The sequence below is a fragment of the Amblyomma mixtum genome, chromosome 3, assembly GCF_055824585.1.
Source record: "Amblyomma mixtum isolate Tamu chromosome 3, ASM5582458v1, whole genome shotgun sequence".
Taxonomy (NCBI): Eukaryota; Metazoa; Arthropoda; class Arachnida; order Ixodida; family Ixodidae; genus Amblyomma; species Amblyomma mixtum.
This window is the reverse complement of record NC_143014.1, coordinates 301,803,133-301,816,668: the sequence shown is the minus strand read 5'-3', so window position 1 is coordinate 301,816,668 and position 13,536 is coordinate 301,803,133. Positions and strand designations below refer to the sequence as shown.

At 47.2% G+C, this 13,536-nt stretch overlaps 1 protein-coding gene and 1 pseudogene across 1 annotated transcript; both read left to right on the top strand.

The window, feature by feature from the left end:
- Positions 1-1,911: 1,911 nt before the first annotated feature.
- Positions 1,912-5,942, top strand: LOC149355407 (uncharacterized). The gene is made up of 4 exons (XM_089583782.1): positions 1,912-3,373; positions 3,833-4,090; positions 4,488-4,748; positions 5,143-5,942. The coding sequence occupies exons 1-4, from the start codon at positions 2,185-2,187 to the stop codon at positions 5,940-5,942; spliced, it is 2,508 nt and encodes an 835-aa protein (XP_089439908.1). The 5' UTR covers positions 1,912-2,184.
- An 894-nt stretch (positions 5,943-6,836) lies between these two features.
- LOC149355406 (uncharacterized) lies at positions 6,837-10,079 on the top strand (annotated as a pseudogene).
- The last annotated feature ends 3,457 nt before the right edge of the window (positions 10,080-13,536 follow it).

Genomic DNA, 13,536 nt, shown 5'->3' with positions numbered 1-13,536 from the left:
ACATGGAGGAAAGAAAAAAATCATGTGACCGGAAAACGGCCCCGCCGCTGGGGGCAGCACGGAGAGATGCCTCCCCTATTCATGGCGCACGAGCAGAAAGTTTGCCAGATTCGTCATCAAATTAGCCAACCTTGATATATCCCTATTATCTTTGTTCAACAACTTAATTCTGAGACGGTACAAGCTTTTATCCAGCTCGCTGTCCAAGCACCTATATTTCCGACCATAGAGAGGAGCGGCGTCGTCTGCTCGAGCAGACGACGTTGGGCGCTCGCCTGCTCTGCGCCTCGGAGCAGGCGCACACAAAGGTTTTAAGAGCCGTGTCATGTAATCGTGCCACAAGTAGCAATCCCTGATTCAGGACCGAGCTGAGCTTACAGGTGTGCAAACAATGCGAAGGACCCGACTGTGCTCCTTTCGAATGAGACTGCAGAGACGCACATGCTTCGGTCCATTGTCGTGAATATTTCGCGTATTTGGCTACTGCAAGAAAATTATAATTACATGGCTGCAATGGGAGCTACACAACCTACATGAAGCAGGCCTAGCTCTTTAGTGTTCCCAAAGACGGAACTAGCCTGGAAGCATGGCGAGAGGCTATTTCCAGTAGCAACCGCGTTTACCTTACTAAGCAGGCGAAAAGAATTTTGTCAGCGAGACAAGTGCGATGAAGTATGAGTCAGTCTCCTTTCACTGTATCTATTTTAAAAAAAGTGGTTTGGTTTGGTTTATTGGGGTTTAACGTCACGAAATGACTCAGGTTGTAATGGACGTCGTAGTGAAGGGCTCCGGAAATTTCGACCACCTGGGGTTCTTTAACGTGCACTGACATCGCACAGCACACGGGCCTCTAGAATTTCGCCTTCGTCGAAATTCGGCCGGAAAGGGTGGGGCTGCCCCTTAATCTGTATGAACCGGAATCCCCGGAAGTTATTACCACGTCCTGTTTCTTTCACTACTTACTTTTGTCATGTTACACCAATTAGCCCGCAGTACTCTCGCTGCTACCAGATTTCGAGACCGGTTGTAAACGGCACTTGTTGAGAGGGTTAATACTGCATTTGCTTGCAGAGCAGGTGGCTCGCCTTAGCTGCTTTCTTCTCGCGCTCGTACCCCTGCTGGGAACACAAAGGGATAGAGAGCAAGTATTGTGCCTTTACTAGAGGCTGGAGCTGAAAGGGGATGCGACCATGGTGCCCTAAGCTGCCCTAAGCCGCGCTTACATCAATGCCAAATAATGCACCTTGAGTATACTTCGTGTGGCGCTTCGCCCTTAGCTTTTGCTTTGCCTTCTTTTTGTTTTGTTGGTTTTGTTTGGTTCTTGGATCCTGTGGTACACTTGCGCCCTTGTCGTTCCCTCTGTTTTTTGTTCTCCTCCCTGTAAAGAATTAAAGAAGTATAGACACCTAATTTTGGTGGCATGCTTTCTTCTCTACAATGATGCGGAAGACACCACTATGAATGAACCACCGTGTGATATTCGCCTACGACTGTCAAATAATTGATAAACAATTTTTTTTTCTGTCGTGCTGTTTCGGTTTCGGTTTCCACACCCGTACGATGGCTGTGACGACCATCCATATAATCGCTGCTTCATCGTTTTAATTTAATGCAGTGCTGAAGCCATTCTTCAAGAGCCGGAATGACAACAAATGTGGAAGCAGCGATGATATGAACGTTTTTCATGTCTCACTTGACCTGTAAGTACACGTTGATGTCGTAGTGCTGAGTCGGCTGTTGAACCGAAACCGAAACAGCACGAGAAAGAAATGCGATTATAAATTATGTAGCGGTAGTAGGAAGAATACCAGGTGGTAACCCATGTATCATAATGCCTTACGCATGAATACAAACAAGAAAACATGCACCCAAAATTTAGTTTTTTGCACTCTTTTAATGTTCAGTTGAAACCCTGCGCTCGTGCGTGGCGCTGTATAACATCTGACGTGTGCTCTATGCATAGAGTTAATATAACCAACTATGTCTCTATGTCTTGCTAGCCCAGCAAATGTCGAAGTGCTGGCTTCGTTGTAATATCCTGTCGTTGATTCTGGTCGATTTCTAATTTGTATTTACCTTTTGTTGTAGGGTGAAGGCATTTGCCGTTATCGATGGTTCGTCTTACCTGCACTTGAACAAGTTGCGCTTTGACTTTTCGTGTGTCTTTTTTTTTGACTCTACACAATGTGCGATCGCTCGGAGAGGAAGAGGCGCAAAGAATACCTGCACGAGGATCATGAATTTTCTGTGCCTGCATCGACGCGTCGCTACAGGCAGCGGCTAGAGGTCGTGAATGAAGCAGCCGCAACGGACGACGATACTGCCGAAGCTTCTGTAGCCTCTGGCGCTGTCACCGGTGGCTCGCCGTGTCCGTCAAGCAGCACTGAGAACAACGTGCCACCATCTCACGAAGACGACGAAAGCGCGTGTAGTGCCGGAGTAGGGGAATCCATGCACTATGAGGAAACTCTTGGTGCTACTCTGGATGAATACGGAGACGAAACTCTTCCCGGCTCCTCAACAACAAAAGCGGCCGCCATCGTGATGATTTTAGCCTTCGTGGTTGCACATGGGCTGCCATGGGACGCCGTTGACGGCTTGCTTCGGCTCATCAACGGACTGTTTGGTCTTGAGCGTGACGTACTGCCTCGGAGCAAATACCTGCTTAGGAAGCTATGGGCGCCTCAAGTGAGCGGCAGTGTAGAACACCACTACTATTGCGATGTTTGCGGCAGCCTTTTGCGCAGCGACTGTAGTGTGCCAGATCAGATGCGGTGTGACACGTGCAAAAGAGCGCTAAGAAAATCGCAGCTGAAAGAACGAGGTTGTTTTTTTTCTATTCTTAACTTGAAAAAGCAACTTCTTCACAAAATCGAAACATGCAAGGATTTGATACTACAGCAAATGAGAAAGATAGAACAAAATTTTACAGAAGATGGAATCTGGGATATAACAACTGGAAATCTCTACAAAAACCTCCGGAGCCAAGGACACATCTCTTCTGGCGACCTCACTGTTACCATTAATACTGATGGGAGCCCGGTGTACAAGTCCTCAAAGACGTCGGTATGGCCGATACAGCTGATAATCAATGAGCTTCCTCCAAAGCTTCGCCAAAAAACTCCAGTCCTGGCTGGTCTTTGGTTCGGCCCGAAGCATCCAAATATGGGTGTCTTCATTGACAAATTTGTCGAAGCTATTACATCCGTTGGGACGCTTTTGTGGACATGTGGCCAAGAAACTATAAGGTCAACTGTCCACGTGATTTGCTGCACACTGGATGCTCCTGCTCGTGCTGCAGTGGCCAACTACGTCCAATTCAACGGAAGGTTTGGTTGCCCATGGTGTGAAACATGCGGAGAAATGGTTCAAGGTATGATTTTCATTGTTTAACTATAATGAGAGGTCTTACTTGCATGATATCATACATCACTGTCTAAACATCAACCATGCAGGCCCCCACTTATCGTGGTACACAAGTGCTTTTATGAAATGCTTTAAGGACAAAAAGACGCGTATTTGGCAGCAAAACCATAATATGCCGCATCAAGAATTCGCATCGATTTTGTTAAAATCATTAAGGTGACTGTTAGAAATACATGCAAATATTCACACAGCAACATTTTTACTTATGCTATTGATTATATAGCATATCAATAGTCCATATAATTAAACAATAGATTAATGTCTCTTGTTAGCCATAACCGTTTACAATGATGGCTTGATTTTGTGTCACGGTATGCCTATCGCCACCTTTTTTTGTTTCAGTTTTTACTTTCAAATTTTCTTATCAAAGTTCGTTCCAGAACTAATTTCAAGTGCATGATTTCAGGTGCTCGGTGTTACCGTGAGGTTACCATAAAGAACCCAAGGACGGCAGCCGGTGTGCTTCAGGATATGGACCGGGCCCTTGAATATGGTGTACATGTGAATGGTCTGAAGGGGCCGTCGCCTCTGATCAATTTGAAAAATTTTGACGTCGTCAATGGCCTGGCAGTGGAGTACATGCATTGTGTCTTGCTTGGCGTTGCCAGGCAGATGACAGAGTATTGGCTGGACTCGACGAATTCTCATGAGCCTTTCTACATCGGTGAGTATTCCACTTACCAACCTCAATTCGTGATTGGACGGTATCACAGCATCATTTGTTTTATTCCTTTTCAAGCTATTTTCATGATACTACGGTATCGCAGTGTATACACAGTTTTACGGGGGGAGCGACTCTCAGGCTGGTACCTAGCTGTACTGCGACTGGCTTGCCGTTGCCATTCCCCATTAGCACCTTTGTTTCGATGAAAAGAAGCAATGTTATATGCAACATACAGATCATGTGAAGCCTAGACCTTAAAATGCCACATGCGCATGACACTGTCAGCAGCACGTACTTTGTGTAACAGCACGCTGTAATGTAGTTTTTCCTAATGCAATGGTTCATGCTTAATTATATGGCTTGCTCGTAGGTGCATATTATTCGCTATTTTTTGCAGGCACTCCATCAACCGTAGCCACTTTGGACAAGAGACTTTTGAGTATCCGGCCACCTCACAGCTTCACACGGCTTCCGAGATCCCTGGTTAACCGGTGTTTCTGGAAGGCCAGTGAATGGAAACACTGGCTGCTGTTCTACTGCCTCCCAGTAACGCTTGGAGTTTTGCAGCCACGATTTTGGAAACATCCAGCTCTGTTGATGGAAGGAATCTACTCTTTGCTGATGATGGAGATATCAACAGCACGTCTTCAGCGTGCAGGTAAATTGGACCCATCCCACTTTTCCAAAGGAAGCATGATTACTACATGCTTTTATTTTCATAAAATGCGTGCAGTGAAAGTGAAACAAGGTGCTTAAATTTACCTGTTTCTTAGGTACGCAGATGCGATCTTCAAAGTCTGAAAATTAATTTCGCCGATTGTGCACGAGTCTATGGATGTTCATTGTTCGATTACATTGGCCTTCATGTGCATTAAGACAACAAGAAAATTGAAAGCTTTTTTCATAATTACATAAAGAGCTTAAGTAACTCATTTGAGCAGCTATTTTATATATTTCTTTTGAACACCTTATATGTGACAGAGAAACATGAGCATGAATTTGTTTACTTTTATTATTTTATTTACTATAGGTACATGACTTTTCTTTTTCAGAAAATCTGCTGACAGCGTATGTCTCAAAAGCAGAAGAACTGTATGGGGCCCGCTTTATGACATTCAACCTTCATCAACTTTTGCACCTCACTTCAAGTGTCAAAAATCTCGGACCACTATGGGCTCATTCAGCTTTTCCGTTCGAAAGTGGCAATGGTAAAGTGACAAAAATGGTTAATGCTGCAAAGGGGGGCCCATCTCAAATCATAGAGAGAGTAATCATTGAGCAGGAATTAGAGCTAGCACTCCAGATGCTTTCTATGCCAGAAAAGGTTATGTCTTTCTGCTCTAGCTTGGTGGCCAATGGGACTACCAAGAAAGCTCTTCGGGTTGGTGACGTGTGTCTCTTTGGTGCACCAGTAAAGGGATCTCTGACACCACAGGAGCTACATGTGGTGTACAACACATTGAGTGTGCCGATCAGCATCATAAATGAGTATCACAGAATCAGCTTCGAAGGCACTATAATCAACAGTGAGCAGTACAGAAAGGCAAAAAAAAGCGACTCCTCTGCTGTACTGGCTTCGTATGGGGATTTTTTGCTTGTTCGCCACATCCTGCATGTGCTTCAACCAGATGTTGAACCTTCTGAGACAGTTCTTTTCATTTGTCAGAAGTTAGTTGTGGAGCAGAGCGGTGTAGAATTTCCTCCACACATTAGAGAGTGCGTCCGCTCACCTGTTACAACGTGTGCTGTGCTCAGGCCCTCAGATATTGCAACGCCGTGTTTGTTCATTGATATGAAGACTGAAGGACGATGTTATGTTTGTACACTGCCGAACATTATTGAGCGTGATTAAGCGAGGAATATGGTTTTAAGGAGTCACAATCGTGAAAACAGCGGAAACTGTACAAAGCACGTAAGAATGGGCAAGAATGTGCAAGTTCCTTGTTTTATGTGATGTCATTTCATCCATATTAACCTCGTTTTATTTTGTTGTTTACTTGTATCCGCTGTTTGACTTGCTTTGCAGAGAATCCAGCAGTAAATCCTTGTCACTGCTTTAATTAACAGTATATTGTAATTAGCCCAAACTGCATATATGGAGTCTTGCTTGATGTGTTGATGGGGCTCCTCTAGCTACCTGTCAAGGTTCTAGAGGACAGTGCTGCTCAGTGAGAGATGTACTATTGTAAGCCATCGTACGACGCAATTTCTCATCGGCGCCTACCCCCGTCGAGACGGCGGCAGTCGTCCCCTCGACTCAAGAGGCTCACGTGAATCTGGCTCGGTGCCCCGGTCGGTCCAGAGTGCACACCGCATCGCCTGCCTCGAGTGGCGCTCACGTGAATGTGGCTCGGTGCGTTGGTCGGTCCTCCTGCCTATCCTCTTCCATTTCATCCCGGCGCCGTCAGGACGCCGTTTGTGTTTGTGATGCTTTGTGTTTTCGCGAGTGCAGCGCGTCGACTCATCAGCGTCGGCGGCAAGAAGCGCAGCGAGAGTGTGTGGTGCGCGAGCGATCTGAGCGGACGTGCGTGTAAGACAGTGCGAACCCTTTTGAAGTGCGCGAACTTGAATTGTAACCACAATATATCCGTTTTTATTCCCCAAAAATTGTGTGTGCGTGGGTATTCTTACCCGCTCCCCCTTCCCTTTTTTGGTCATCACTAACATATCAGAAGTGGGATCAAAGCCAACAAGAACCGGAGAAGAGTGCGAATTCAGTGACTTGGGCGTGTGCACAGAGCGAATCATGAGCGATACACCTGGAGAAGGAGTGGACACCAGCGACGCCCAGGATGGCGCTAGGGCGAGCGAGAGCGTTACTGTGACGGAGCTGCTGAGCGCAATGCGTGAAAAGGACCGGCTTCTGACAAGCCTATTGGAGCGACTCGACCTTCCATCAGGAACTCCAAGCACGGCAACACCCAGCTATCATATGATGCATGACCTGAGTAAGAACATCGCGGACTTCGAGGGAGGTGGAGACGCAGCATCGGCTAAGGAGTGGCTCAAAAACATCCAAATGACGGCGACCTTGCACCGCTGGCCAGAAGAGTTTCGGTTAGAAACGGCCAAATGCCATCTCGTTGGACCTGCCAAGGACTGGCTGCGTTCACGCGTCGAGGTGTCCACGTCTTGGGAAAGTTTCTCATACCACTTCCGCCGCACCTTCTGTGGACAGACCCGAGCGGCAGAAAGGTGGAGAAAGAGATGCAGGAGCGCGTGCAGCAGCGCAACGAGAGCACGACGACATACTTCCACTCGAAGGTTCGCCTCTGTCGGGAGGCAAATCTCGACTTCTGCGACACCCGTGAGCAAGTGTTGACTGGCTTACGTTGAAGACAACTTTGTACGATGCTACTAGGACGCACCCACGAAGACGACGACAATCTCCTCCACGACATCATGGAGTTTGAGCGCATTGATCGTGAGCGGGAGCAGAGATTCGGCAGTACGCACAAGAAGAGGCCTTTCGGCGCGACCACCACGAGTAGCCCAACAAGACTTCCTGCACGGAAGAGCACCTACCAGTGGCCGAGCAAGGACTGGAGACCACCCCTGATGAACGATAAAGGCGAGATGAAGTGCTACAACTGCGGCCTATTCGGGCACATCTCCCGCGACTGTCCAGGCGAAAGGCGTGAGATGCGATGTTTACGTTGCGGAAAAAGCGGGCACACTCAGCGTCACTGTTCTGAAAAAACTAAAAGCAACGAGACCAATGCAGTTACTGACTCCGAAGAGGAGAAAATCGTTCCGGGAGCTTTACTCAAGCAAGTGACATGGAATGGGACCACGGAACTCGTCGGCATGATTGCTAACAGGAGCTCTGGGTGCCTCTTGCGCGCGTCGGCGGTGGCACGCTGCGGCGCAGTGCTGACAAGATTCCACAGCGCTCTACGGTTTCGGCAGCCAAGGCACCCCGTCCGCAAGAGCGATTGGAAAGTGTTACGCCGACCTGCAAATCGACGGCGTCACAAGCAAGAACATTCCAATTTTTGTTGTCCCGGACGATGCTTTGTCACTCGATTTAATCGTGGGCAGAACTGCCATACATAGCTTACGGAAGGCTTGGTGGTTGCCTCCGCTTTTGGCGTCAGCAAGAATGCCCATTCTGCCATTTAGAGCCGGTGAATAAGTCGAAATTGCGTGTGCAGACTACTGACAAGAGTGTCCTGCACCCTAACACAATCAACTGGATCTCACTGTCGATGGCATCTGACCTTTCCGGGCCGGTTTTGCATGGTACCTTTGGGAACGAAAATCTTCTTGAAATGAAAGATGGGGAAATCACCGTGCCGGTTTTTACGAGCGGAGACCAAGAAGTGGTTATCAGAAAAGGACAGCCATTCGGGCGCGTAACAGAGGATGTTGTTGGTGTACCTGAAGAGCTTGATGCCGAGTGGACGAGCCAGAGATTCTCTGTGTGAGAGCAGATCGCCAACCAATTGAGGAGCAACAGGTGGAGGTGGGGCCCTCAGTGACCACAGAGCAGAAGGGTGAGCTTCTTTGCCTCCTAAACGAGTATCGGGAGTGTTTCGCCAACAATTTGAGCGAGCTTGGATGCACGGCCGTCCTGAAAATGGACTCCCTGCTTGAAGACAGGTTTGAAGTGTGTATTACATGTGACCTCGCCGATCAAGTAAATGTTCTTCAGAGAGGAGATGAAGAACTGCGAGAACTTATAACCGTTCTGGAGTAGCCTGGGAGCGCACGTACCAAAGAAGAGAAGGCGAAAGTAAAAGACTACAGCCTTAGAGAAGGCAGGCTAGTGAGAGAACTCGAACAAGACGGAAGAACAGTGTTCTAGTTCGTACTACCCAAGTGCACGAGAAAGGCATTTCTGGTACAGTCTCATGGTTTGATGGGACATTTCGCAGTCGACAAGACAGTCTCCAAACTTCAAGAGAACTTTTGGTTTCCGTGAATGAGGAATTACATCCGGAAGCATATTTCTCAATGTTTCCAGTGTATTTACAACAAAGCGCCTGCCGGCAGATGAGCTGGTCTTCTACATCCGATCCCACCAGGTAAACGACCGTTCGAGGCAATACACATGGATCACATGGGGCCGTTCGTCCCAAGCAAGAAGCGCAACCAGTATCTACTTGTATTCATTGACAACCTCACAAGATTCGTGAGACTCATCGCTACACGCGACACTTCAACGAAGCACGTGCTCCGTGCACTGGAAGAGTTCGTCCTTGAAAGGGGCCTTCCATGAACTATTATTACCGATAGAGGCAGTTGTTTCACATCGCGCGCCTTCGAAGAATTTTGCACTGCACGATCCATACACCATGTGCTCAACTCGACACGCCACCCACAGGCAAACGGCCTCGTGGAGAGAGTGAATAGAACCATTCTGCCGGTCCTTACGACTTCAATGGACGACCCAAGCCAGCGCGACTGGGACGCAAACCTTGGCAAGGCAGAGCGCGACATCAATAATTCCGTTAACAAGACATCTGGGAAAACACCGTTCGAGATGCTGTACAGATACCAGCCGAACTTTTACGGCGCCGCGCTGAAAAGAATTGTGAGCAGCGACGACTCCCGGTCCGGGAATCTCAAAGAAATGCGAACTCGTGCTCGGCAGCGCATTCTCGCCGAACAGAAGAAGGGCAAGACAGCCTACGACCGCAGACACTTCCCAGCGCGTCTCTTCAGTGCCGGCGACATCGTATTCATGACCAGAGCGCCTAATCAGACAGGGAAGCCGACGAAGGCTCAGCCGAACTACAGAGGGCCTTTGTTGGTCACTCAGGTCTTACCGTCAGACACGTACAGGGTGACCGAGCTTGATCAGGGCAAGAGCACCCGTTTTGCGACCACAGCTCACATTTCGCAGCTAAAAGGCTGGACGTCGACAACATCTCAAGATTGTCTCGAAGACGATGAGTTGTCAGCTGAGGAAGAAGAGAATGGGACTGAGGCGGACAGTATACCGCTTCCGAGGCGTTCAACACGCAAGCGAGCGGTGAAGAGATAAACAGCATTTTACGAATCGTTTGAGCATGCAGGCAACTTCTGCTGACTGATGTTCCCGTCAGTTAAATATTTTTTACGTGTGTGTACTGTTTCTGTTCGTTCTAAGCTTTTATTCGTTGGTTTTAACGAGGACGTTAAATTCTGTCAGGATGCCCGAATGTAAGCGATCATACGACGCAATTTCTCATCGGCGCCTACTCCCGTCGAGACGGCGGCAGTCGTCCCCTCGACTCAAGAGGCTGACGTGAATCTGGCTCAGTGCGCCGGTCGGTCCAGAGTGCACACCGCATCGCCTGCCTCGAGTGGCGCTCACGTGAATGTGGCTCGGTGCGTTGGTCGGTCCGGAGTGCATACCGCATCTCCTGCCTATCCTCTTCCATTTCATCTTGGTGCCGTCAGGACGCCGTTTGTGTTTGTGATGCTTTGTGTTTTTGCGAGTGCGGCGCGTCGACTCATCAGCGTCGGTGGCAAGAAGCGCAGCGAGAGTGTGTGGTGCGCGAGCGATCTGAGCGGACGTGCGTGCAAGACAGTGCGAACCCTTTTGAAGTGCGCGAACTTGAATTGTAACCACAATATATTATCCGTTTTTATTCCCCAAAAATTGTGTGTGCGTGGGTATTCTTACCCGCTCCCCCTTCCCTTTTTCGGTCATCACTAACACTATCATGAATGTTTTCTTATTTTGGTTTGTTTTGTTGTAGCATTGATAACAGCTAGGTTGATTTTTAAGGCGGAAGCCTTTAATGCCTCATCGCTGTAAGGAGGAGTTGTTGACAAAAATGTCACGCTTTTCAATTGGTCGAAGTGGTCATGACGTCACAGAGCGCGAATTTCAAACCGGGCTAATTGTACTTTGGCTAGTAACCATGCAACCAATTAAAGGGATGGTATAGTGATGCTCCAAGTAAGAGGGTCTGAGTTCAGTTAATTAACCAATTAGCCTACTTAACATTTCTAGTCAGGCCAGAAAGATAAATAAAACCAAGTAGGAAATTGACCGAGTTGGGGAATCGAACCAGAGTCTCCGAAGCGCAAGACGAGCACGCTAACCACTCCGCCATGCCAGTTCGATGGTTTGGAATGAACAAAGGCACGTCTAGTGAATAAGGTGTCCTCGTTCACTCCCATCTTCCTGCCTTCCTTTAGGCTAGGTTAAGGTGTCCGAGATATTCCAGACAAATACATTTCCTTTTTTCAAAAACTAATTTACCGACAAGCAAGGGGTAGAGCCGAATGGGCGATGGCATTCTGTGGATTCCCTGGCAACGTTGCAAGACGCTGACGTGTTCCACTATTGGAGGCGAAGCTTACATCTTAACCACACATCAGTGACACAAGTAGCAACACCGCGCTTAAGGGTTTCGCCTCGCCGCACTTTAGTAGGTCAACAAAGTGCACCCTTAATTTTTTTGTCCCTCTGCAGTGCTGTGGGGTATATCTGCTTCTTGATGTTATCATTGTTATTTTATGTATTGTCTTCTGTAAATAATATTTGATGTGTTTCTCTTATATGTAAGTAAACAAATTTTCTACTGTTACCATGTATGTGATTTTTTAAGACGTAATAAACACACATTTTCCGCATATCTTTTCATGATTAATAAGACCGAGTCAATGCAATACTTTATGATCACTTGCCATATTTGACTGATTAACTGATTATAATTTTCAACTTTCTATATTTATTCAGTGTCTTAAGCAAACTTGAATGAAATTGTTGTGAAATTTTGCCTGTGAAATTATACATTCAACAGATTAAGGACGAACAAACTATAGGTACGAATTTAGTGGTGTTGCATATAGCCACACAGTTTGGTTACCTTAACATCAGCTACACAAGTGATCGATCGATGCATTCTATTTTTTCATGCCCAGTGCGATTATTAGACGTTTTTTAACTGCACACCCAGGCCTTCCGAGTGACAAGTGGGATCCTCTACGGTCTTTGTGGATGAGGCCTATATGATAGCCTTCAATAAAAGGCAATGTATGACGCCAGTGCGATTTTACGCCAGCTGTATGACGTCTTTACGACGCTGCGTACGAGCCCTACAAGGTTCAGTCTGCTGTACGAGACCGTGTATGACGGCTACGAGTTTTTACGCGATAATTGAACGAGATCTCTAAGATGTCTCGTTCATATGTACGAGACGTGGTGCATATGAACGAGACAACGTAGAGATCTTGTACAGTTGTACGAGGCATCATAGAAGCTTTACGAGACATCATAGAATTCTTGTACAAATCGCCCCATCTCGTAGATATCTCATTCATAACACATACATCTCCTAGAATTCTCGTTCATTTCTCATACATTTTTTCAGTAGGGCGAGTCCGGCGTTCGCTTGCTGGCGCAGAGGCTGAACAAAATGGGACGATAGAATGCGGAAGCAGCAAAGGCTTTAAGGCGCCGCTAGGTGAGCTCTCCACCTCCTGTGAATTTTAAAACTAGTGCTGTGCCACCTGCACTGAGCTTCAGTATTACACGGGGAAGGTGATTGGACCCAAAGCTAACTAGCATGGAGCGAATGAGGCTACTGGAAAAGCAAGCTTTCTTTTATTAAGAGCTTATTACAGGTGATACTGCAGAGTCCTTAAGAAGGGGAACATTGTGGACAAAGTGCTTGATGTCCTTTGATATTTTGGAAGCTTGTGAGTTGCATAAAGCTCACAAGGCACTGTTGCAGTGTGTGACAGGTCATTGTGGTAATGATGATTATGTGGCCATTTGCTTTGCACGGGTGAGTGGCAGTTTTTCGCCCTGGCTGTCAAGTAGAAAGAAAAAACAAAGAAAATGTGGGAACATTAACTCTTAATGTGGCTTTCACCTGCAGACACCAGGTGAACAAAGCCTGCCCGTATAGTGAACAAAGCAACTCTGCTGTTACGGATCTAACAAATTATAATTTTGAAAGTGGGCCTCCTGCTGTGAAACCGGGAACGTTTGTGCCCCTAGAGACAAGCAGAGGCGAGAAGCCATAGGCGAATGTAGGTAGGACAGGTAGCTGAACGAGGGAGTAGTTCCCATATTTGAAGAACACATGGAAAGACAAGGACGAGGCGTTGTTTGTGTTGTTCCTTCTATGTTTGTCTCTTTTTTTTTCCCCACAAGTTAAAAGTCGATATTTGTTGTAGTTTCACTTTTTGAGGCAGCCAAAAGATAGAGCACAGGGATGACTCACACGGCATTAGTGTTTTCGTTTCGTTCCTACTGTTTTGTGTACTTGCACCTCTTGACCTCAAATGCGGCATTGTCATGATCTTACGTGGCGCTATGCTGATAAAGGATTTGTGCGGCACACCTATGGGTGTGTGGCGTTCAGGTTCAAGCACCAACGCAGGGCTTCCAGTGCAGCACGAATTATGAGAGGAAAAAAAGCCTCAAAGATGGGGATGGGCAGTTTAGCTCTTCAGTTTGCTTTTTGTGAAAAATTCTGTGGCAGGAGGTTACATGTCAG